Source organism: Semicossyphus pulcher, unplaced genomic scaffold (assembly GCF_022749685.1).
Source record: "Semicossyphus pulcher isolate SPU_LCO1_2020_fin unplaced genomic scaffold, fSemPul1.0.p SCAF_21, whole genome shotgun sequence".
NCBI classification, from domain to species: Eukaryota; Metazoa; Chordata; class Actinopteri; order Labriformes; family Labridae; genus Semicossyphus; species Semicossyphus pulcher.
This window is the reverse complement of record NW_027211695.1, coordinates 8,687,714-8,709,491: the sequence shown is the minus strand read 5'-3', so window position 1 is coordinate 8,709,491 and position 21,778 is coordinate 8,687,714. Positions and strand designations below refer to the sequence as shown.

The 21,778-nt window shown below is 41.6% G+C and overlaps 1 protein-coding gene across 8 annotated transcripts in view; it reads right to left on the bottom strand.

Moving 5' to 3' along the window:
• The window catches only part of LOC138600384 (nuclear factor 1 B-type-like), a 69,150-nt gene extending 54,959 nt beyond the window's left edge, over positions 1–14,191 (bottom strand). For 6 of the 8 annotated variants that reach the window (XM_069671778.1, XM_069671784.1, XM_069671779.1 and 3 more), the window contains exons 1-2: positions 12,371–12,877; positions 9,331–9,862 (exon numbers count right to left, since the gene is read on the bottom strand). In XM_069671778.1, the coding sequence (XP_069527879.1) occupies positions 9,331–9,862; positions 12,371–12,397 (559 nt within the window). In that variant the 5' untranslated portion in view covers positions 12,398–12,877. Of the gene's footprint in view, positions 1–9,330; positions 9,863–12,370; positions 12,878–13,887 lie in introns of those variants that run through there. The other 2 variants (XM_069671780.1, XM_069671781.1) reach the window with 1 other exon arrangement.
• Positions 14,192–21,778: the final 7,587 nt, after the last annotated feature.

Sequence of the window (21,778 nt, the reverse complement as noted above, 5' to 3'; positions counted from 1 at the left end):
TTACCTGTCCTTTTTTCAAAGCTTACAGTTACAAGACTTCTACTTTCCTTTTTTGTTTCTATTTCCCCTCTCTCTCTGTTTCACTGTCCTCCTCCGCTGTGTAATGTTGGTCAAGTGTCTTGTGGTTTTTCTCCACCCTCAACAGAAGGCTTGCGCGCGGTTAATTATTCTTGGAAGGAAGATGAAAAAAGTGAGCTCTTTCTTTCTTTTTTTTTTCATTAGCTCAGCAGCGGTTTCCCATTCATAACAGTTGGCACAGGTTTCGCGCTGCCTGCCAGAGATCACACCCCAACCATTTTCATTTTCCTTCATCCATTTGTTTCATTCATGTCATAGATTTGGCAGGGGCCGGCATCGTTTTCCTGATGGCTGTCGACCCTTCAACACCCTCCTTTTTTGAGGCTCCAACTCCCGTTTGTGGCTTTGTTTTGCATCAGAGGGAAGGAGATGTGGAAACAACAATTCACAATGGTTTGCCCCCAGGTGTCTTAAAAGTTGCAGTATATAAGTTGTAATATTAAACTGAACCAAAGCTACTTAAGGAAGGCCATGTAAAGCCCTGCTGACGTTCTCTTGGATGGAGATACAGACTTCACACATTGAAACTTTTCCTGGGAAAGTGGATGAATATTATTGGATTTGTGTGTGCGAGTAGCTGTGTTGGGATGAATCCAGAATTGAAAAAGAACCATTAAATAAAGAGTGTGTGGGCTGAAATCCCCCTGAGTTTATATACTATATTTTACTATAAGATTGTGGAGGTAGTGAATGCACTGTGTCAAGCACTCTACCGCCATACTTTAAGTGCATTACACAGTGCATTCAGCTATCTGAGGCTCCAAGAAACAGCAGTTTATCATCCCACAACTACTGGAACTATGCCCACTGACAGGAGAGCTATATCGTACATACACACTGCTCCCACCCACCCGTTCAGCCACCACTTTGCTAAATCTATCCACTGCAGCTGCCTGCATGTATTTTAATGCATGCATACAAGCTGAACACACGTGAGTTTATATGTACATGTATCTGAGTTCAAACACGCAAATACTACTCATAGCCTGCAGATGCAGTGTGTTCTCTCAGGGCTGCAACCCAATCCCAGAGAACACTAAAGTGTCAAATAAAGCCCAGGCTCTTTAGCGTTCGGGAACCAGGATTCCCAGCATGGAAACAAACAAGATGGCTACCGTGTCTCCGACCCAAGCAGGCCCTCGCTGTGTCCACCAGCTCCCATCTGAATGAAGTTACAGGCGGACGAACAGGAGTGCAGAGGAGAAGAGTCTCCTGGGGCAGTTGGCTCAGCGAGCGGGACCAGAGGATGGCTGCACCGTGGATTAGGGCCCCACAGTGGTCCATTGTTAATTGGGCGCCATGTGTGAAAGCTACAGAGAGATTAGTTTGTACAGCTGCTGCCATTTGTCATAACTGCCCTTAACAAGACACACATGGCAACCCAAGTTACAGCCAGAGGTTTTACAGAAAAGGGGGAGAAAAAAAAATGTCTGCCGAGCGTCTAATAGTTTGTGAAACAGAAATGCATAAGCAGATGAAGATGTTCCTGGGAAACACCAAGCAGACTCAGCTGGGATCCCATATGAGATGTTGAGTTTTAGCATTACTCATTTAGCCATCTGTAGGTCGGCTAGGGTCATTATCGTAACAGCTCTAAAAGCTATGCAGAAATCCCAGACCACAGGTTGCAACAATTATGTATAAACAATGAACAGCTATTACATCATATATCTCTAATTAGAAGGTATGTGTTTTATTAGAAAGGCAACAGGGGGACACTACAGAGATAACAAAAGGTTTGGGGGCTGTTATAGCAAGAAATCCCTGGTAATGTCGGCTACAACATGAGGTTTAAAAGAGGGATGGTGGAGTAGAGTTATTTTTTGGTAAGAATCCACAGTGTAATTGTGGGTTGTGGGTCTGCGCACATGTTGGAGGCCTAATTACAATCTTGACTTGGTAAATCCGGAACAAGCTTTTAAAGAGCTCTCACTTTCAATTTTCGCCCGACAGATGTTAGAGCCCTGTTGTTATTGAGACGTTGCGGTCCATTGAGTCTAAATGCAGTCTTCTGAGATGAAGCGCAGGTGAGCAATAATCTGATTTGTATGTGCAAAAAATGAGTTCATGGTGGTTTGCATGCACATGTAAAGAAATATGTACAAGTTGGAACATGTATGCCCATTTCTGCATTTGCATATAAAATATTTGAAATGTCAGTGCAGCTAAATGGAACTTGAGCGTTATGCCAATGGAAGAAGCAGGTGAGTTACATTTTCAAAAGGCACCAAGGTAACAAGCCCTTCACTTTCCCAGTACAAATAAGAGGTGTTATTAGCCATCCTGTTAGTGTAAGGGCTTTAACTTGAGGGACCAAAGAGCAATGGGCCAACCTTTTCCCAAAACAAGAGTCTGCACACTGGCCAAGCAATTCAATAATTACTAAACCTATTGATTCAGTGTTTCCTTTTGGTTAACTTTTAAAGATCCTGGTTGTGTAAGAGTTGGTCTCTAAATTTTGGAGCCTTTCGAGAAGTGAACCTGACATATGTGAGGGAGGAGTTGAAGCTCGTTGGCTAGCTTTGACAACTCAATGGGGCGCTGATGAATCCGTCCCAAGCAGGCCATTCCCAAGCCCCAGACACCATATCCCCTCTTTGACCCGCACATTAGAAAGAAATCCTCTGGGGATTCGCTCCCCACCCCAAACAGCAACATGCCCACCCAAAAGAACATTTTGCACAGCGCTGCGATGGCGGGGTCTTTTTTTTCTGTCCTGCTCAGGTCGTGTCGAGCCGTCACAGTGATGGGCCGTACTGTACCGCCAGACAAAAGAAGAGACAACCATCACTCTGGGCCACTGATCGGCCCTGTCTGGACTGAAAAGACTTTGATGGGGTAAGGCAGGGAGGGGGGTGCTGCACAGAGAAGTTAGTGTCTCCTGGGCAACCACTCTGATTGTCTGTCCCTGCCTGAAGTTCCCCATCACACCCCACCTACTACCCTTCCCATTTTTTTCTTCCTTTCATTGGGAAGGCTGCTTCCTGGGTAAAGTGGACTGGCTTTTGCATGAAAGTCTGGCACTTGAGGGTTCTTTTCTCCTGGTTGACTTGTATAAATGTGAGGCCAAAAAACATCTTCACCTGAATTCCCATTTAAGGCTTTGGTTTCTCCTCTTCGAATCTTTTTAGCACTCTTTCTACCGACCCTGTGGTCTAACATGACCTGGCAGATGGGACAACAAGTTCTTTAGCAGTTGCACTGGTACGATGGCAAAGAAGAGATGGGCAGCCATTGGGTGGTGAAACTCAGGGCTCAGGGAGGGCCTGCTTTGTACGACAGGACAGTGAGGTACAGTGTAGTGCCTGGGACAGGGGTGAATGTACCCATTTGTCTTCATTTGGGAGGACCGGCAGACAGGGTGGGGGTGGGGAATCTATCCGGGAGGAGTGGGAGGTGCCGGTCCTCCAGTCAAGTGGCCTCGGGGGGATTTGAAATGCATTTGGGGTCCTCCCCGAAAGCCTGGGAAAGTGTGGGGAAGCTGAGATCTTAACCATAGACTAATGACACAAACTGCAGTCCTTAACCAAGTATAGCCACAGACGACAAAACAGAGTCTCCTGCTTGAAACACACAAAAAGGCTTGCCTTAAACCACCAAAGACAGACCCTGTCCAGTTTTTTGGACAAGGATGCAACAGTGCAAACTGTGACTCAAGCAAATTAAACACACTGTAAAAGAGGAAAAGAGGGAGTAGTAAATTCTGTTGAGAAAGAAGGCATCCACATTTCTCAGTGGCCTCTGCTCCGAGTTGCCTTGTTTCCATGGAGATTTATGTACACATGGCACACAAAAGAGGGCTAAGGAGGTAACATGGCCTGTTTAAGCCTTGAGGTATTTGCTCGAGCAAAACCCTGCTGCTAATAACACAAGCTTCATACTGAGCCAGGCAACCTGGCTGCACTGCACACAGGTTTGTGTTTGAGAAAGAGCAGGAGGGGAAGAAGGCAGAGGAAAGTCAGACTGGGATCACAAACAACCAAAGATCCTGGAGAAGGAGTGAAGATATAAGAAAGAAGTAAGAAAGAAAGGAAACAAGAAGCAAAGAAAGCAAGAGGCAAGATAGAAAGAAAGAACACTGCAAAACATAAATAGCTCCGGGGTTAAGAGAAAAAGGATCGGGAAGACATTTAGTGGGAAGCGGAAATCAATAAGGCAAGCGGTGAAGCTGGGAGGGAGTTCTAAGTGGATTAGATTGAGAGAATGTGTTCGATAGGTTATGGCTCTGAGAGAGAGGTAGCCAGACACCGCAGGCTCTATTGCATACTAATAAGGAAGCCAGAATGGAAGCTAAGCACAGGGTTGTGCAGTTCAATCTGAAGAGTTTTTCTATATGGCTCTGGAGTCAACGGTTAGGGTTTTTCCCAGGATTTGTATTTTACGATCTTACTGATTTTTTAAAGAAAGCTCAGCGTTTAAATTCATGTCCAAAAATAATATCCCTCTCAGCTTCCAGAAGAACCATTCCTGAATCCTTTCCCAAAATCATTTCTGCAGGAAAGGGAGCTGAATTACTTGTAAACCTGAATGTGTATCCGAATAAACCACAAAAGGAAGATAAACAGTAGTGTCCTTAACGCTGTCTGCTTGCAACAACTTTTGTTTCACACTTCTGGCATGAACCCAGCCACCCTTTCTCTGGCCAAGTGCCTAGGCCTGGGACAGCTGTCATGGTTGGAGTCTCAGGCTTGAGGGAAAGCCAGGGAGCGAGAAAAAGAAAAGAGACCGGGAGAGAGAAGGAGTGAGAGAGTCATTTGGCTGGGCAGTGTGCCGCAGGGGTGATTCCTGATGGCAGAGGAGGATAAGGGGATGAAGGGGAGGGAGGGATGGATGTTGTGCTTAGTCACAGACCTCCACTGTGACCCAGAAGGTCAGGCCTCCGCTCTGGCCGCCTGACCAAAGCCTCGGAGGCAGCCGGGCGGAAAACAAGATGCAAACAGCGACCAAACACAGCATGGCAGGGCAGGCAGTGGCCCGTCGTGAAGACATGGACGGGACCAGGAATGGAGGGATTGGAAAGGAGGGTGGGGAGGTGTAGGGAGTCAGTGGTACCTACTCCCCCTCACTTAGGCCAGTGAACCAAGGGACCCCCAGCCAGACCAGAAGTAGTGGTGGGGGAGTGGAGACAAATAGTTGCCAAACGCAGCATGGCAGGGCAGGCAGTTGCCCGTCGTGAAGACAGGGACCAGAGATGGAAGGATTGGAAAGCAGGGTGGGGAGGTGTAGGGAATCAGTGGTACCTACTCCCCCTCACTTAGGCCAGTGAACCAAGGGACCACCAGCCAGACCAGAAGTAGTGGCGGGGGAGTGGAGACAAACAGTTGCCAAGAGACCACCAGTGATCCTGCAACCGCCACAGTTTGACCCCGATTGAAAAGGTCAACAAGGGGGGCTTACAAGCAAGCTCCCCCTCGTCTACTCCTGACCACAACCCCCCAGGCAAAAACTCTTCCTCCTCCACGTGCCCCCGGGCCCTGCAACAACGCGTTTTGACTGATCTGTTTTGCTCAATTAAACTTCAGAGGACACCCTGCCACATCCCTTCGCAAAGGTCACGACCCCGGGGCAGAGGTTAAGTCAGGCGCTCGTAAAACAAGGTGTCCATTAACATGGCAGCACGCATTCAGAGGTAATCCATCCATTTCCACAAACTATCACGGCGGTGTGAGAAAATAGTTGCGTTACCGAGCTGAGGGGGGGGGGAGTCAAGGTAATGATGTTTTATGGCTGTGTTAACTTCCAGCACCAGAGTAATGGGAAAGCTGCTTGACCTTGACTTCTTTAGTCTCCCACTGGACTACCTCAGCAATCCTTTTCTGTCACTGGTTAGGAGGAAATCCACGGAGAGCTTTTATAATTCTTTGGAGTTATATGCAATGTCTACAACCGCTTTTGGTATATTCTACTGATGTGGAATTGATTCATAGTTGAGTTTAGAAATAATATAAATATTCAAGATTCCTCAGAATACTTCAGTTGGATTCTTTGTGTATTTTAGTCTCATATCTTCTCAAAGTATTTTACACTTAATTAATTGCAGACGTGTTTATAAGATATAAATGAGCAGAGTGGAGAACTTTCCCTGAACACAATAGTAATGAGCAGCTTAACAAAACCAAATACAAACGAGGCCGAGAGTATTCCAACATGTCCTAACACGACTATTATCCACATGCCTTCTTACAACTATTCCATCAAGCTGTCAAACTGGATATGCAAAATATGAATTCAGGTGGGGAGAGGAGATGACTACGAAGAAAAAGTATAGGATTGCAATCCTTGTTTTATTAGAACGGTAAAACAGCGAATTGGAGTAAAACAACAGCGAGTGTGTGTGTGTGTGTGTGAGAAGCCGGGGCCTTGTATTGAACGCGGCCTGCCAGTTGGCACAATGGATGCCACAACCCCCACTCCCAGCCCCCAGCCTACTTCCCAGCGGGCATTCATCTGGGCATGCACATGGGTGCTACAGCCCTGCCTGGCTAAACGCGTCTGTGCCCCAGAACAAGGGGGCTGAGTGCCCTCTCTAAATTCACCCAGCACACTCGCTGCCAACCCGCCGACCTTTCTCAGGCAGCAACACACCACAAGCGAAAATAAACACACTCGGAACTTATTGATTTTTGCCACAGAAAAAAAAAATACTCTGGAGAAAAAAACGGCAACAACATATTTTATGTTATCCAATTACACAACACAGCTGAAGCGAGCCACTGCCAGGTAACAGGACAGAGAAGACATTATGAAAAGCACAGTCCGAACACCATTTTTTTCCGCACAAACACCAGATTCTGTTTCAGACAGAGCCGTTTGCCACTTTCTTTGTGTTTGATTGTATGTTTGTTTGTTTCGTGCAGTTGCAGCAGAACAAAGGCAGCGGCTTCCATTCTGCCACTGTCAAAAAACTTTCCAACGTGCCCACTGCATTGCGGATGCCAACCAACGAATCAAAGGCATGCTGCAAGCAGACAAAGAGGGTTTGATGCCAACCTCCAAACCTCTAACAACCATTACTGGTGATTTGCCTGCCTCCCTGGCACCGAGCAAAACAAAATGGCGCCGCACCACACGCTACCACAATATGGCTGCATTGTCTGGAAGCGGACACTGCTCGGTAACTTGAAGAAGAGAAAAAGACGCCTAAGCTTGCAAAAAAACGGAAAAAAAAAAGCACGGCCGTCTCTGTGATCCTGGTAAAAGAATGCTATTTTGTATTTGCCAAAGTTTCAACTCACAGAAATTTGAGGACAACGGTAAATAATCGCTCTGATCCGCAATGCGATGCCGAATCCAAGTGAATTTAATGCTCCCTGCGAAAGAGAACACTATGTTCACCGCTCATTTCAAACACTAAAATGAATCTTATTGCCAGTACTTTGCTCTTCCTCCATGGCGGACACATTTCTCTACAATAAAAGCTGCGGGAAAAAAACGTCCATAATGTACAATACGAGCACAAACCTTTAAATGGTGCATATAAAATGGAAAAAGCAGCACTAAAGAGCCATTCTCAACTTGGTGCTGAACAGTTAAAAATGCAGCAGATGCAAACTAGAGAAGCGGTGGCATCCTACAAAAGACACAAAAGAGGGTCTGATGCCAACCCCGGTGCCAGTGGCAACCATTATTGTCTGTGTGCTGTGCCTTCTGCTTTCCCTGGCACTTATCAAACACAAAATGGCGCTCAGGGTTTGATGATAATGAGCTAGCTATAGCACCGTTTCTGCCTTAGTAGCAACGTATTGGTGGTATTTCGGTGGAGCTATGGATTTATATCAGGGGAATTTTAACAGTTATAGCGGGGATTCCTATGGTGTCATGATTAAGGGAGGAGGGTTAAAACTGTGAGAGACGTGAGTGAGAGATGTTAAATTATGTACAGTCAAACCGTATTTTTCTAGAGACACAAATTTAATTTCGGAAATGTTTAAGATGTAAGCCTTAAATTCTGCAAAAATAAATCATCTATGAATCTTTTGAGCAATAAGAGTTAAAAATTTGACATCTATTTTCTGCTCAACCTGTGATTGCCTATCCTTAATAACTGTCCCCATTCTCCTTTAACTTAGTAATTAATATCAGTTTAAAATGATGTTTCTGTCTTTGATAAGTAAAAATTCTGCTTTTGTTTCTGTGTGTTTAAAGTGAGGAAAGCAGATTAAAGCTGCTTTTCAAAATAAACTTTCAGTGATACATTTCTGCTTAAATTGATCGATTTGGACCTCATCTCCTGTTTTAGTAAGTGCCGGTATTTTATTAGTTTTATTCTATTTGTTGTATATCAATGGGAAAATTTAATTTTAATATTACTAAAATAAAAAAGGGAATATTTTTTAAACTGTTATTTCACACTGTGCTGAAACAATTCAGGCCACACACGGCAAACATTACAAACTTTACAGGACTTTAGGAAAGACTGAGGTTTTCCATTTCAGTTCAACATGATGACACATATAATTTATAACAGACATAATATCTCATATATATCTGAAAACAGGCAACTGAAATGTATTGCAAATATTCAAAATGTCTAAACTTTATTAATATCAGCTGATCAACTATCAGCAATGTATTTATTATCAGATATTTGTACGTATTAACGTTTAAAAGGTGGAAATCTCATTTCAAAATAAAAGTGTTCAAATTTTTGATTTCAGGGTGTTAAAATTCATGATAGAAGTATCGGCATTTAAGGTATGTTTTTTTAAGCATAGTGAAAACTCTGTATTAGAAAAATATACTGGTGGGTTTATTTTAATTTAACCAGTTTGCACTGCAACTTTCAACTAATGTCACGACTTAATATCCAGAGGAACAGAGGAGGTGTACAGTGTGTGCTATTGTACATGCCTGGATGGTTGTGTGCGTACGAGATAAAATATACCCTTTCCAAATTACAGTAAGTGAATAATGACTGAACATGAGTAAGAGCTGCTGCTGGACTACAGCAGAGCAAAGGAACATATAAAACATGTCCTACGTGTTATATTGGGTACACATTGTCTTTTTGTTTAGTTACGAGCAACACATGAGCCATGCAAAAATATATGGGCATACATACAGTCCCGACGATCACGTTTATTATGTTTATTTGTCTGGCAAATGTAGCGGTGATTTCAGCCAGCCTCGGCAATGACTGCCAAGAAGTAACACATGTGACCCTTGACCTTGCCAAGCCATCATTCACACACGTGGGTTAGCTCACACACACACACAGTGAAACAAACACACACAGTATGAGCTTAAACCTACCTTGGTCCTGGACATAGTATGCTAGAAACAAGTCCAGCTCCTTGACAGATACTGTAATGTGGTGAGGCTGGACACAAAGTGCTGGGTTGCTGCAAAGTGGAGACTTGACGAGGCGTTCCCCGTCTGTACTTTCCAGAGGGATGCCTTTGAAGAGGATGACCATCACCAGGTCCAGACGCCAGACTTTGTCGGCCTGCCGCAAACAGTCGATCCGGCGGATCTTGCCCTTCTGGTCCGGGTTGGAAAGCACGCAGCACGCATGCTTCTTTCCCGTCACGCTGAGGACAAAGTCCTCCCGGTACTCCTGCCGAATGTCCTTACGCAGCTTGGCCAGCAGCCTGGAGGCCCACTTCTGCTTCACCTCGGGCTTCTCGCTCAGAAGCTCATCCTTCACCGCGCGCTCCTCGTCCTTGGACATCCGCTTCTCATGCTTCTTGAAGTACTTGCGTTTTCTGGCCTGGAGGTTGAACCACGTGTAGGCGATGGCACGGACGTGAGGAAGAAGTGCCTCAATGAAGGGATGAAATTCATCCTGGGGCATCCAAGGGAGACAGTGAGGAGAGGGGGGAGAGACAGAAGGAGAGAAATGTGAACAAAAACTCATGTCATCAACCACTGAGAAGAAATATGGGTTTAGTCAGCTACTAATCTGAGGCAGCAGGGAAGTCAGACCACAAATAAACAATTCCACATAATCAGACACATAACATCTTAACAGCTTAGAGTCAAGAAGTTTCTCTACACATTGCAACACTGGTTTTACCATCCTAGATGTATCTGGGCGTACTGCAGGTATGACAAGGACGTTCCACTGTTTATATCAACTGCCAGCACTACAATAGCACAGAGCCCGGTGACTGAATGCACTCTCGTCTCTGTTCTGTTTTCCCGAGCACGCTCTGAGCCGGACTCCTGAGCTGCTGCTGCTGCTGCTACAGAGAGCATGCTCCCCTCACAGTTACATTTCTCTTATCAAACCGTCCACATTCCAGAGTGAACTTATCCCCCGTTCACAAAAGGATGGAGGATAAACTGGGAGGCCGAGTCAGAAAATAGGATGTTAAGAAGATTCCCGTTTCCACTGGCACGCACAGACGGCCTCGCATGCAGGCCGTATGTTCGAAATGCAGTAAAAACACAAGCAGAGCAGAAAATGAAGCAGCTGAGTGAAAGGTATTTGAAAAGGTTGAGTTAGGACTCGATTCAAAGTTCACGCCAATCATTGTCAGGTGTTCAGGTTAACTCGCCGAGCTTCATTCCAAAAAGCTGAGTTAGTCAGTGATCAAATCATCAAATCATCTCCTGCTTAAACATTTTCCTTCTCTCTTTAAATAGAAAAAAATATACATGTTGAAGCTTATTTAAATGATAAATTACCGGAAATATTTTAGACAATAATTTTACATTTCATACAGGTTATCTTTATGTTGTTGTACACTTAATTAAAACATCATCTTTAAATCAACTGAAAATTACAGCGGCTTTTTCAACTGAATTTCTGATCCTCACAACTAAAAAAGCTAAACGCAAAAAATGTCCACAGCAAACCAGCCACTCCACGGCCTACAGGGGAATAATATAAACCTCTTAATGCCTGTTCTCTGTAGGTGAAGGAATGTACAGGACGGTGGGGATGATTTAGGAGCCACAAGAAATTACAGCAGCAGCGAGTGACAAATGGAAACATTAACTTATCTTTTGTTTTACGTCATTAAAATGTCACATTTAATAAGTGTAAGCAGCCCCCTTTTTCAAGCGGGCTTTTGAAGAGTTAAAACCACATATTGTGCTTTTCGTAGGCAGCCGAGCAGGCGGGCTGTAGGAAACCACAGAAATCCACTCCCTATCTGTGCCTGCCGCTGAGAAGCCACATTTCTGGTCTGCACTTTCGGGCTAATAAAACTCTGCTCCTGTACAGTAATGTCAAATTATAATCATGTATTATACAGCGTGAAGTAGCATTTTATTATCTACAGATTCCACTTTTTAAATGTATTTTATTCACTATGAATTCTGAACCTATTCTTGGGCTTTTTAAGAGGTAAAAAAATAATAATTCAGCGCTCCTTTAAATGTCACCTCCTCACTAAAATGTAGCCAATTAAACTGACAAAAGCAAGCAGTAAATGCTTGTAAAAGTGCACAGCAGCAACTGTTCCTGAAACCTTTTTTACTTCTGTTTTCCTGTTCAGAAACACTTTAAATATTCCGTTAATTTTTTGCAAGCAGGCTAAAGCCAAATGCTGTAAAGATAAATGACTTGGCCGGGCCCTGTGCAGTGCACTTCAGCTGGGGCCATAAAAGCACAATCCTCTTAAGTACAAACTAAACCACATCTCAGTCAATCACTTACTTATGCCAAGTAAAATATAAACAGTAAAACTGAGTCAGCCAAAACAGTCAGCTACTCTGTCCAACCGCTGAATCAACCTTATCATGCGTTTGATCTTCTTACAGTGAAAGTGGCTTTATCTTCCTCCAACTTTGCTACCACAAAGTATAGGGGTTTACTTTATAAAGAAAAATCGACACGTGGAAAAAAATACAAACACAGCTCTGGCAAGGCTGGGAAGTGTGTGTGGGGGGTTATTGGAGGACGCAAATAACTTAATTAAACCAAAGAAAATGCGCATAGCTGCACTTATACAGTGAGATGACTGTGTTGGATCTTAAAAATCATCTTTACGCATAACTTTACGCATACAAAGAACGCGTAAAGATTGGCACTTGTGGGACTTTTTAAGAGCCTGCAGGACAATTAAATCATTTTTAGTTCGGACATTAGGTCGATTCTAAGGTCTCGAAAGAAAGAATCAACAAAATTAGATTTATAACTTAAAATGTGGTTAGTTCTAAGGCTATATTTTCACTTCCAAAGACACTTCATTGTTATGATTTGTAAAAGCATTTCCAAAGCAGAGCTGAAACTGCACAATCCTTACGCACACACAAAACTTCAAATCCCCTGACCATGCACTGCTTGTAACAACAAAAAACGCAAATCACAGCAAATAAATGAATATAAAACAGACACAAATACCTGAGTTAGACAGATTGGAGAATACATGACGAGACGGCTACAAAGATAGTGAATGCACTCGGACTGATTGCTCTGATCACTTTATCGCGCCATTCCTGGACCGATGTGCACCATGCAAGACTGTGGAGCAGCTATCCGCGTAAAACAACGACAGCTTATCCAATAAAATCCATGAATTTCTGCGATCCAAAGATTGTCGTCTCCGCAGAGAAAAGGGGGATAATGTGCAGATTTTGTTCTCTTAAGTTGACATGTACTGTAAGCACATGCGGATTGTACTCGTGGAGCCGGTGCAAACGCTGCTGCTGCTGCCGCGTCCTCCTCTACTACACGTTCTCTGTGCGCGTCTCGGTGCTGTGATGTGTCGTTCATAAAAGCATTGTGAGGAGCTTCAGAGGGCGCCGAGTGTGTGATGTTCACCCCTGCTTTCACCAAAGTTGATATGAAATCGACCGGCGCACCTTCGGTCCTGCGCGATCCCAGCAAATCAGACCCAACTTTTTTCTTTTTTTTTTACACCCACGTAATTACACAGTCACACTCCTCCTCCTCCTCCACACACACACACACTCACACACACTCACTCTGCCCCTATCAACAATCCAACACCTTCTTCTCCTCTTCGGCTATCTGAAAACACAGCATACAATTCATTTACCCCCTCAATCCAGATGATTTTTTTTATTAGCTTTAGGGGACTTTGGACCACAGCCTCGGGCATATTCAGACACAGAAAGGGAGAATTTCCCTCTGCAGATCTGGCACCCTTTACCCCGCGAGCTCCGTGTCAACTGCACGCGCTTACTGCTTTAACAGTTAATATAATTTAACACACATTGGACCAATACTGTCGACCTTTTTTACTTATTTCAGTCACATTGCAGTAAGGAAACGGACATGAACTCACATTAGTCTTCTTAAAAAGTTCCTAAAATGAATAATGGCAATATCCATAGTAAATTAGATTAAAGATAAGGCACATTTTATGAAAATGTAAGAAATTCTTTAAAAGTGCCCCAGCTGAATTTAATTAATTTAATTGATTGTATAAGGTTAAAGTAAAAACTACCTTACAACTTTGCAGTTTACTTTTAATGTATTTCATGAATTGAACTGAATAACTCAGCTCTTCCTGAACACCTTAATAACCCTTTCACATAAACGCTCATAACTAAGTTATGTGTTTAAATTAGCGTTGTAGCACTTTTGCTTGTTGTTACTTTATGGTGCAGTTTGGGTGCGCGTGCGTGTGTTGTGTGTCCCGCCGAGCTGTCAACAGTCCACATAGAGTTCATTTGCCAAATTAAGGGGAATGGGAAGTTAAAATAGGCTGCCGGAGAACCTGTGCCAAGTTTAGTACGTTTTTGGCCCGACCGTGCCAATGTTGTGGTCCGTGTTAAGTTAACCCAGTTCTCCACATTTCTCAATCGTAGCGAGGACAGGAAGAATTACAAAAAAAAAAGCACAAATGGCATTATCACAAAATTTAAAAGCAGTAATAATCCACGTTCACGTACCATTGCACTGTACTGCATGGATTAATAGGGAATCCTGGAGCCTGGTTGGAACACACAAGCCGGTAGCTTGTGTGTTTTGGAGGGCTTTCTCTTGCAGTGCTCGCAAAAAAAGTCAACACCGGAAGACAATTCTTTGCAGATAGCGGTGAACAGAAGTTTGGAGCACCTCGGGTTTTTTTCTCTTTTTTTTTCTTGTCTTCCTTCCTCTTCAAGTCTTACTTTTTTGGATCGGTTTTGGGGTTGTTCAGTGAAGTTGAACGTGATCCAGAAGAGGCTGAGTTTTCGGCACTGGGATGGTCTCCGCCTTCACTTTCACTGTCTGACTGACTGCCGCCCTCCGGCTCACAGCAGTAACTGTCAAGTGGGTATAACTTAAACCACATGATTCCGGTATGATTTTTGCAAATAAAGCCTGTATTTGCAGAAACTGCTTGAGCAATTTTCTCCTTATGCGCATTGACCTAAGAATATAGATCATTAACGTAAAGCCAATTAACGCGGAAATTACAATAGGCTACTAAGTTTTCATAGCAAGAAGTTACCCACAGATCCGATATTTTCACATCATTACAGCACATTTCGAAAGAAAATTCTTTGTTTAAGAGGGTTTTTTTATTTACACATAACATAGTCTGAACACACAAAAGCAAGAGTATTTAGTATTCTTTGTAAACCTAAAAACTAAAAAGGGAAACTTTCAATTGTTTCAACTAGATAGTAAACCCAGCTTAAATGTTATGTTTTAATGAAACTGCTATAAACTATAAAGTTATTCTAGGTTAAAGGATTTTAATGTTTTTATTACTGTTAATGCAACCACCTGTGATACTATAATCCACGTTTTTAACCCCAAAACGTGACTCAATCAATCTCTTATTTTGAAAGCGAAACCCCCTATTTCCTGTTGATGATCCCGCTGCTTCTTTGTAGCTTGACCGAGCTCAGTTGTGTAAAAGTGTATGCATTCTTGCTTCTCATTGGCCAGAAAAAGTGGCCCCGGGACTCTCGACCCTGGGCCCCTCACTTCCGCTTCGCTGACGTGCTGTTTGGGGCTTGACAGAGCCGCTGCTGGAAATTCGGCCTGTATAGCGATGCGGTCAATGACTGATGGTTGAAATCAGTATACTGCAGTAATTAGTGTTTTACAACATGCAGAAATAATAATAATACTATTAATAATCATAATTAATATTATAATAATAAAAATTATTATTATTATTATTGCTATTATGATGATGATGATGATGATGATTATTATTAATATTATGTTAAGCAACTACCAAAATCCGATATTCTCGATATCAAACTAGCAATATTAATACTTTTTAGGTGTAAACATGTTTAGATGTAAATCTTTTGTTCATTACTGTGGTTTTCCCTATACTATTTTATTATACTATTTTACACCTATTCTTAGATTTTATGATTATTATAGTATAGCTTATTTCCATAATCGATAAAAAAAATTGCATTGAAATCACATTTGTACTATTATACAGTAATTAAATTGCCATATAAGAGTATTCTAATACATGAGTGCTGTTATGTTGCTCAGTAAAAATAGCAGTAGTGCGATAGTAATACAGTCACAGTGTAAGTACTGTAGTAGTAATGTAGCAATGTTGCCAGCGTAGACGCCTAATAGGCTGTTTAAAAATGTTAACCTTGCACTGATGAATCATTCAATGGATGCACATTACTCTATGCCAGCATAATCACAGTGTGACTGTATGTCAGTGTGATTGAATGATTTGAATGGGTCGTCTGCCAATAGGTTTTACTGCTCCCTCATCACTGTCATCATGGCATTAACACAGTATTCAGTGTTGTTATAAGGTCCTGCTTTGTACACCACACACACCCATGGATCAGTTGCGATTCACTTGTAAAAAATAATTAAGCTAAGAGCATTCAGTTGGTGCAGAAGTGGTTATAAATCGCTGATCAGTGATTGTTTCAAGGCCAAGTTCGGCCTGATACGATTGAAGCAAAGTTATTTGCTCTGCTGCGGCTGAATAGATCTTGTCCTTCCTATTATGCCTTTTAAAGACTCCATTAAAAACCTGCTGAATTGAAATTTCAAGCACACTCAATTCTTTTTGGAAGTCTCTTGAAACTCACATTATCAAGTATTTACCCAAGAACTTCCTAGTTTTAGTTTTAATTCATTTTCCTCATTATTTCTATTTAATACGTAAGAGTCCACGAAAGGCTAGATCTTTACACATACTCTGCTACCATACTCTCTTTCCCTCCATTCATCCAGCAGTGTATCATGCTATTCTGCTAGTGCACATGGCATGAGCGTTAACTGATTTATCCATCAAAATGGGGACCTACCGCCCCCATGTGGTCACAAACAAAACTGCTAGTTGCGTGTCTGGGGCCCTCTGGAGAGTTTAAACTGAGGTCTTGTATAACTTGAAGCTTTAATTTTAAAAGGACAGAATATTTTGGTGACATAGGAGGAATTTATAACTAGAGCTATGCACAAGCTTACAGCAGAGTCAGGAAGTCTCATTTGTCTATTTATGGAACATTAGCAACGCTACAGTGCCATTGTAAACACCTATTAATGTCAAAATATACTTAATGTGGTAATAATGTGCAGAATAATGACAAATAAACTATTAGAAATGTTTTGGGACATATATTTTAGAGAAATAAATAATAATAATCACACCCTTACACAACAGTGAGCCAGCATGCGTAATAGCAGCATCATTTTTACACCAGTAGGTGGCGATAAATCAGTGCTGTTACTGTAGTGACCACCTGTGTTATCCTGTAATGCTAATGTAATCCTGCTTATTATATCATTGTGCTTGACATTTAAGATAATGAACCAGTGTAATAACTCTTTAGAGAATACAAACGCCTCAACTCATCACAAGGTTGGTTGTCACAGTGTATGAAGTTGGTTGGTTCTATAGTTATAAATGGGGTTTTAGTGAATAAAAATGTGATTAAAAAAAAACAAAACATGTGTAACTATTTTCTTTGAGACAGCAAATAAGTTTTAAAATCAATGCCATCTTAATAATACTCATCAAGAGAGAGAGCGAGTGTGTGTGACTGTGTGTTATCAAAAACATTTGAGAACATATGGACTGTAATATAGATGTTTCTATGCCGACGAAGAAAAAATGACCAGAAGTAACATGAGTTAAAAAGGAAAGCCTTAAAAGTAGCCTTCATAATACTGTATGTCCAACATCTGTCACATGTGTGACAACCAGCGCCCAGAGCAGTGAGACAACCATCCCCGCCTGACCTCTTGACAAGAGTTTTATGTTAGCTACCACATGGCTTGAGCTAGCTAGCTGAAACTAGGCTCACATCAAAGCTATTACCTTCTACTTTTAAATAAATGTTTGATTGTAAAATGACTCACCACCTTCAAACTTTTGATACGAACAGACACAGCACCAGGATTATTTCTCTACCGGTGCAAAAGGGGAGCTTGACCAATACGTGGGGGTGCTAAGAAAATAATCGATTCTCATGACATTAGAGTTACTTTATAAGCAATTTCGAACATTTACATTCAATATAAATGTAGTTTTTAATTGGATTTGGCCTAAGAATGTTCAACAAATTCACTAAAAGCTTAAAATGTGTCTGTTGTTGTGGTTTGTTGCAAATGAGTGCATAATCTTCTGGACATCCAGGGCCTTCTGCTAGAATAGACAGGCAGGCAAGGTTGCTGAGTCAAGGATTTGCTGTTCTGGTCTTTATGCGCCGCATGCAGGAAAAACTGCGCTCACATGATGTAGAGGTTACTGACAGTGCGACAGATGTGCGTAAAAGTTTTAAGATGTCCACAAATGAGTATTCGTAAGGTCATCACAAGGGGCCTCAGGGGCTTAACTGGGGCTATGCCATTTTGTGACAGGGCTATAGCCCCCCCTAGCCCCGGTGTTGCGCCGTGCTTGAATACAATAACAACATAAACAAGAAAAATTACTCTGACCCATAAAAATCACACCTCAATGTTTTGAGTATGCTCCACAAAATGGCTAAACAGAAATGATCATGGCATCAGGCCAAGTGTTTGATATGAACATGAAACAGCGCCCTATCGTTTGGCTGTCATAAGCACTGTGACAACCAACCCCGGTCTCCCCTACTTGCTTTTATCCGGAAAGGCGAAGTTAGCGGTACTGTTGGTACTTACTGTGTAATAACCAATGCCATTTCCTATCGATTGCACCATTTCCTCTCCATAACACCACTGAGTAACATTAAAACGCATGAAATGTTGCAGCGGCTAAAGAAGGCACATTTGTAAATGAATGAATATCACTTAAATAAAATGCACATATTGGTACATATTAATGCTGACATACAATATGACATAAAACAGGATCAACTTGAGCTGCAGCACCAGCAGCAGGCCTGAGTAGAAAAGGTCAGACCTCAACTTCAACCCTGGTGACGGCGCACAATAAAAGCTCGCCTGTAGTCAGACGAGTAAATAAATATTCAGAGAGAAATGTCAGCCTGCTTTGACTCTTCTGCATGGGAAAAGCGCGGGCTGGACAAGGGTTCTTTGTCTGACAATATCAAATTAGCACTGAAGAGGGAGCGCACAGAGGTGCACTTGACGAACACTCTTACTCTGAAAGGAGGATAAATGCTTCCTTAGGTAAAATAACATTATCTTTAAAGCCTGTTTTGATCAAACTTTAGTTTAAAATCCTCAAAACTTTAAGTATATTTGGATTTAAAACAATGTAATGGTCAGAGTTACAACTGCTGGCCTTGAGGAGAACAATAATTTAGAAATGTTAATGCCAAAAGTGCTCTTAAAATCTTACCAAATTAAAAGCTAAACATGTTTAAAAGGCACTTAGCAGATAAGAAGTTAACCAGAAAATATGACAATGCAAGTAAAGTGCTGCAGTCATAAAGACTTTTTCCACAATAGACACATAAAGACATAACTCCAAAAACAACACAAAATTATGTTTTAATTCTAAGAAAATCTGATTTTAAGGGGGACAGACAGCGTTACAGTTGAAGGCTAGACATGAAAACAACATCACAAATGTGCAACTCAAGCACCATTACATTTGAGACAGTTTTGAAGATGTTTCTAAAGTTGATTTTGATATATAGTGCTGTTTTAAAAAAGTTCTTTCAGAGGAAGATGTCAAAATAAAAGCTCCACTCACCATCCACCACGTCCTGGCCGACACATCATAACAAAGCTGCCATTTGATGTTCCTCTCTGTGAGTTTCCCAGCCGTCTCCATGCTCTCATCGGACGCAGCCCCGGAGGAAGACAAGACACCTAATCAAAGGGGCATCAGTGGGGGCATGCTGTGCCACATGTAGGCCAACGTTGCATTATGGGAAAAAATAAATCTGCGACATCTTGACCAGTGACTTGAACCTGACTGTGGTGATTACAAGAGCCATGACCCCCCCCTGCACTAACCTCCACCCCCTTTCCCCCCTCCCCTCTGATACACTTGTTGTACATAGTTACAAATAAGATGATGATGAGTCGCAATAAGCTGGGAAGAAATTTGTAGTTAAAAATTGCGACATTTCTGGTGACTCAAATGAATTTTATTGACTTTGAGCAAAAGTTTTCCAAACAAAACATTGAGGTTTTTGGTTGAAAATGTAAAAATGTAATGTTATCACCCTTAAAATCACATTCAAATAATTCTTGTGTCATATTTTTCGTCAGATTCAGTTGCAGCGCTGCTTGTGTGTCAGTCCTGACATTTGGCCCGTATTTGTCTCTTGGTTTCAACCTCATCAACTCTGTTTTAGAGCAAGAAAAACCTGCCAGGTAAGGAATTATCCACTGAAAAACCAGGCTAGCTTGATGGGATCTTGTGGCAGTAAATGGAGGCCCATTTAAAAGAATTAAATCTATCTTGATCTGGACTTCTCCAAACGAAAAAACAATGATGATTTCGTTAATTAATATCTAATGTCACTGAAAATGATTGTCCCTCTTCAAAGATCCAATCCATTACCTATACTGCAGTACTGAAGATCAAGAAGTCATCAAAGGAGCTGTTGCATTTCATTTCCTCGAAAGGTCAGGGCTTAACTGGAGCCGACTGTGTTTTGATCCGTGTATTAAGATGTTCGGCGTGTCCATGTAAATGTTAACTGAGTGCCGCTTGAAAGGACCTTTTCTCTCCTGCCACATTCCAATCCTCCTCGCTGAGGCCGCTCGGTGGCAGCTGGATTTCCCCACAGAGGTGGTGGGTGGACTTAGCGACAGTTACTTAGCATTAGTTAGAACAAATAGTAAAAAGAAGTGGACAAAAACAAGGCTAATACTTGGAAATGAGGACAATGATTTCTCTATACTGTAGTTTTTGGCACACTCAAGTCAGAATTAATTAACACTATTTTTTCGCACTGAGTGTTAAACCTCACAATACAACAGAAAATGAGAAAAATTATGAAAATAATTCTGCACGTTCAGTCTAGACAACATGCAGTTTGTTTGTCTTACAGCTGCTTTAATAAGTACCTGCTCACTGTTGACCTTTCCAACACACCTGACTCTAATAAAGCACTAATTAGGAGCCTAATTAGGAGCTGGCCCATTTAATTAGTCCTTAAACTCAAAGAACAATGAGACGCTCAGCTGCCATTGTCAAGGCAAATGTCAGCTTATGACAGAGGAAAGGCAAATGAATATTACTGTGAGGGATGAAAGACAACTAATACAAGGTCTCATTGAGCACTTCGGCTTGTATCTTCAAAAGAACACTTCTGAAAAACAAAGACATACTGTATTATTCCCATCATCTTTTGCACAGTTGGTTTTATGTTGTTTTAAACTATTCCTCTAATAAATAATTTAATATTTATTCATGGTTGTTTTTTAAAGGCCTTGTAAATTCAATATTCGTGGTCCAGTAAACCCTGGGTCCTCGTTAAAAGCTTCAAATAATACGTTTCTATTTTTACTTTAAGACTTTCTTTTAACATGATTCTGAACTGTTTTTGAGCTCCACGATACAAATCGATATGTTATGATATGTTACAGTACGACATGATACGTTATGATACGTTACAGTACGTCACGATACGAAACGATGCATTATGATATGTTACGGTATGATACAATACTTTATGATACGTTACAGTACAATACAATACGTTATGATACGTTACAGTTTGATACGATACGTTATGATACGATACGTTATGATACGATACGTTATGATACGTTACGTTATGATAGGTTACAGTACGACACAATAGGTTATGATAGGTTACTGTAGGATACGTTACAGTATGTTATGAAACGATTTGTGTTGATACGTTAGTGTACGACAGGATACGTTATGATATGTTACAGTACGATATGTTACAGTATGTTACGTTACAGTTCGATACGATACGTTATGATACGTTACGTTATGATATGTTACAGTACGATACGATACGTTATGATACGTTACGTTATGATAGGTTACAGTACGACACAATAGGTTATGATAGGTTACAGTACGATACCTTACAGTATGTTATGAAACGAGTTGTGTTGATACGTTACTGTACAAAACGATACGTTATGATATGTTACAGTACAACACAATATGTTATGTTACGTTACAGTACGACACAATCCGTTATGATATGTTACAGTACGATACGAAGCGCTACGTCATGATACGTTATAGTACGATACAATACACTTTATTGTCCCTGAAGGGAAATTAGTCTTGGACTCATGTGCTACTTACATTTAACTGCCTCTACAGTAGTATTCATAAATAAATAAAAAACAATCCACATGTTCACAGAGAAGCACATACATACATGTTCCGTATAATATATAACAATGATAAGTGAAAGAGATAGGAACTCCATGAAGCTATTGCACAGGCCCTACAGCCTCAAGAAA